General features: G+C 41.6%; 1 protein-coding gene across 2 annotated transcripts; it reads right to left on the bottom strand.

Moving 5' to 3' along the window:
• Nucleotides 1–1,383, bottom strand: LOC104774303 (serine/threonine-protein kinase STY46; the record flags this gene model as incomplete). Of its 2 annotated transcripts, none has more annotated exon segments than XM_019242862.1 (4): nucleotides 1–124; nucleotides 261–456; nucleotides 553–688; nucleotides 768–1,383. In XM_019242862.1, coding segments are annotated over 4 exon segments (614 nt in total), but the record flags the coding sequence as incomplete, so codon positions are not given.
• Nucleotides 1,384–1,426: the final 43 nt, after the last annotated feature.

The following is a 1,426-nucleotide window of genomic DNA, read 5'->3' as shown; positions in this document are numbered from 1 at the left end:
TCAGGAGCCATCCAACGGTAAGTCCCAGTCTCAGCGGTCATCATCTCTGTAACGGTTTCTTCCCTAGCAAGCCCAAAATCGGCAAGCTTGACGGATATGTGATTCTCCGTGAGCAACAAGTTGTCTGGGACAGGAGGACAACAACCATAACCAATCAAGAACGCAAGTTTTGTTTTGTTTTGTTTTTTTTTTTGTTGTTGTTGTTGTTGTGAAAAACGAAGCTAGGAGAGAGTGACAGTCAGACAGTCAAACATACATACCAGGTTTGAGGTCTCGGTGAATGATACCATTGGCGTGTAAGCAGTCCAAGGCGCGGGAAATGTCAAGGGCAAAGGACAAAGCAAGAGGGAGATGGAGCAGCTGAGGACGGATGGTGGCAAGATATTTACGGAGGGACAACCCTGGGAGCAGCTCAGTCACTATCACCATGAGAGGGTCTTTGCAGGCTCCAATAAACTGCCAAAAAGGGTTTCCCAATTGTTTTTTTTTTTTTTTAGATTTTTTTTGAAAAGAAAGAAACTAAAAAGAAACCAGGGAGGGAAAGAGAGAGACCTTGACAAGATTAGGGTGTTGAACTCGGGACATCATATTGACTTCGCGGATGAAATGGCTCTCGAGGGAAGATTTCTCATCAGGTTTGGTGCCGCGGTGGACAACTTTGATAGCAACAATCTCGCTACCATACCTGCTGGTGGTTGGGATAAATAATTTATTTAAATTAAATTAAATTGAAAGCAACTGAAGAAGAAGATGATCAAGAGAGAGACCTTCCTTGGTAGACTTTGCCGTGAGCGCCTTGGCCAATCTTGGAGCCGATGAACAATAATTTGGGATCGAGAAGCAGACTTTGGTCAATCGTCAGAGCCCCCGACGATGATCCATTATGATGATGATGACTACTAGTCTCATCATCGCCGCCACTCATATTTATTTATTTATGTACTGTATTCAATAATGAAAACCCCTTCTAATCCAAAACCATCCAAATCACAAGAACCTTATGTTGGTTAGTTCCAAAATCTAATTGAATCTCCTGTAATAAGACTAGACTACAAAAAGCTCCAAAAAGGAATAAAACCGCAGGATGAGCCTATGAAATAATAATCCAATCAGAAGAATGAATCGTAAAAGAGAAAGAGTACCACCACCACCGTTGTTATATATTTATCTCTCCTCAAGAAGGAAGAGAAGAGGGACACAGAGAGCGAGAGAGAGCGAGAGAGAGAGAGGCAGTTCTCAGAGCTATTTTCTCCGGGCGAGATGAGGATTTTTGTTTCCTCAATAGTAAAGTAAAGAGAGAGACGAAGCAAGCCAATGGAGAAGAAGAAGAAGACGCCTTTGCTCTGCTTTTTTTCTTTTGGGGCTTTTGCTTACCCAATCAAAAAAAACCAAACTAAAAAACCAAACTAAAAAAAAAAAAAAAAAA

The sequence above is a fragment of the Camelina sativa genome, unplaced genomic scaffold, assembly GCF_000633955.1.
Source record: "Camelina sativa cultivar DH55 unplaced genomic scaffold, Cs unpScaffold02314, whole genome shotgun sequence".
In the NCBI taxonomy this organism is placed as follows: Eukaryota; Viridiplantae; Streptophyta; class Magnoliopsida; order Brassicales; family Brassicaceae; genus Camelina; species Camelina sativa.
This window is presented reverse-complemented; position numbering and strand designations above follow the sequence as displayed.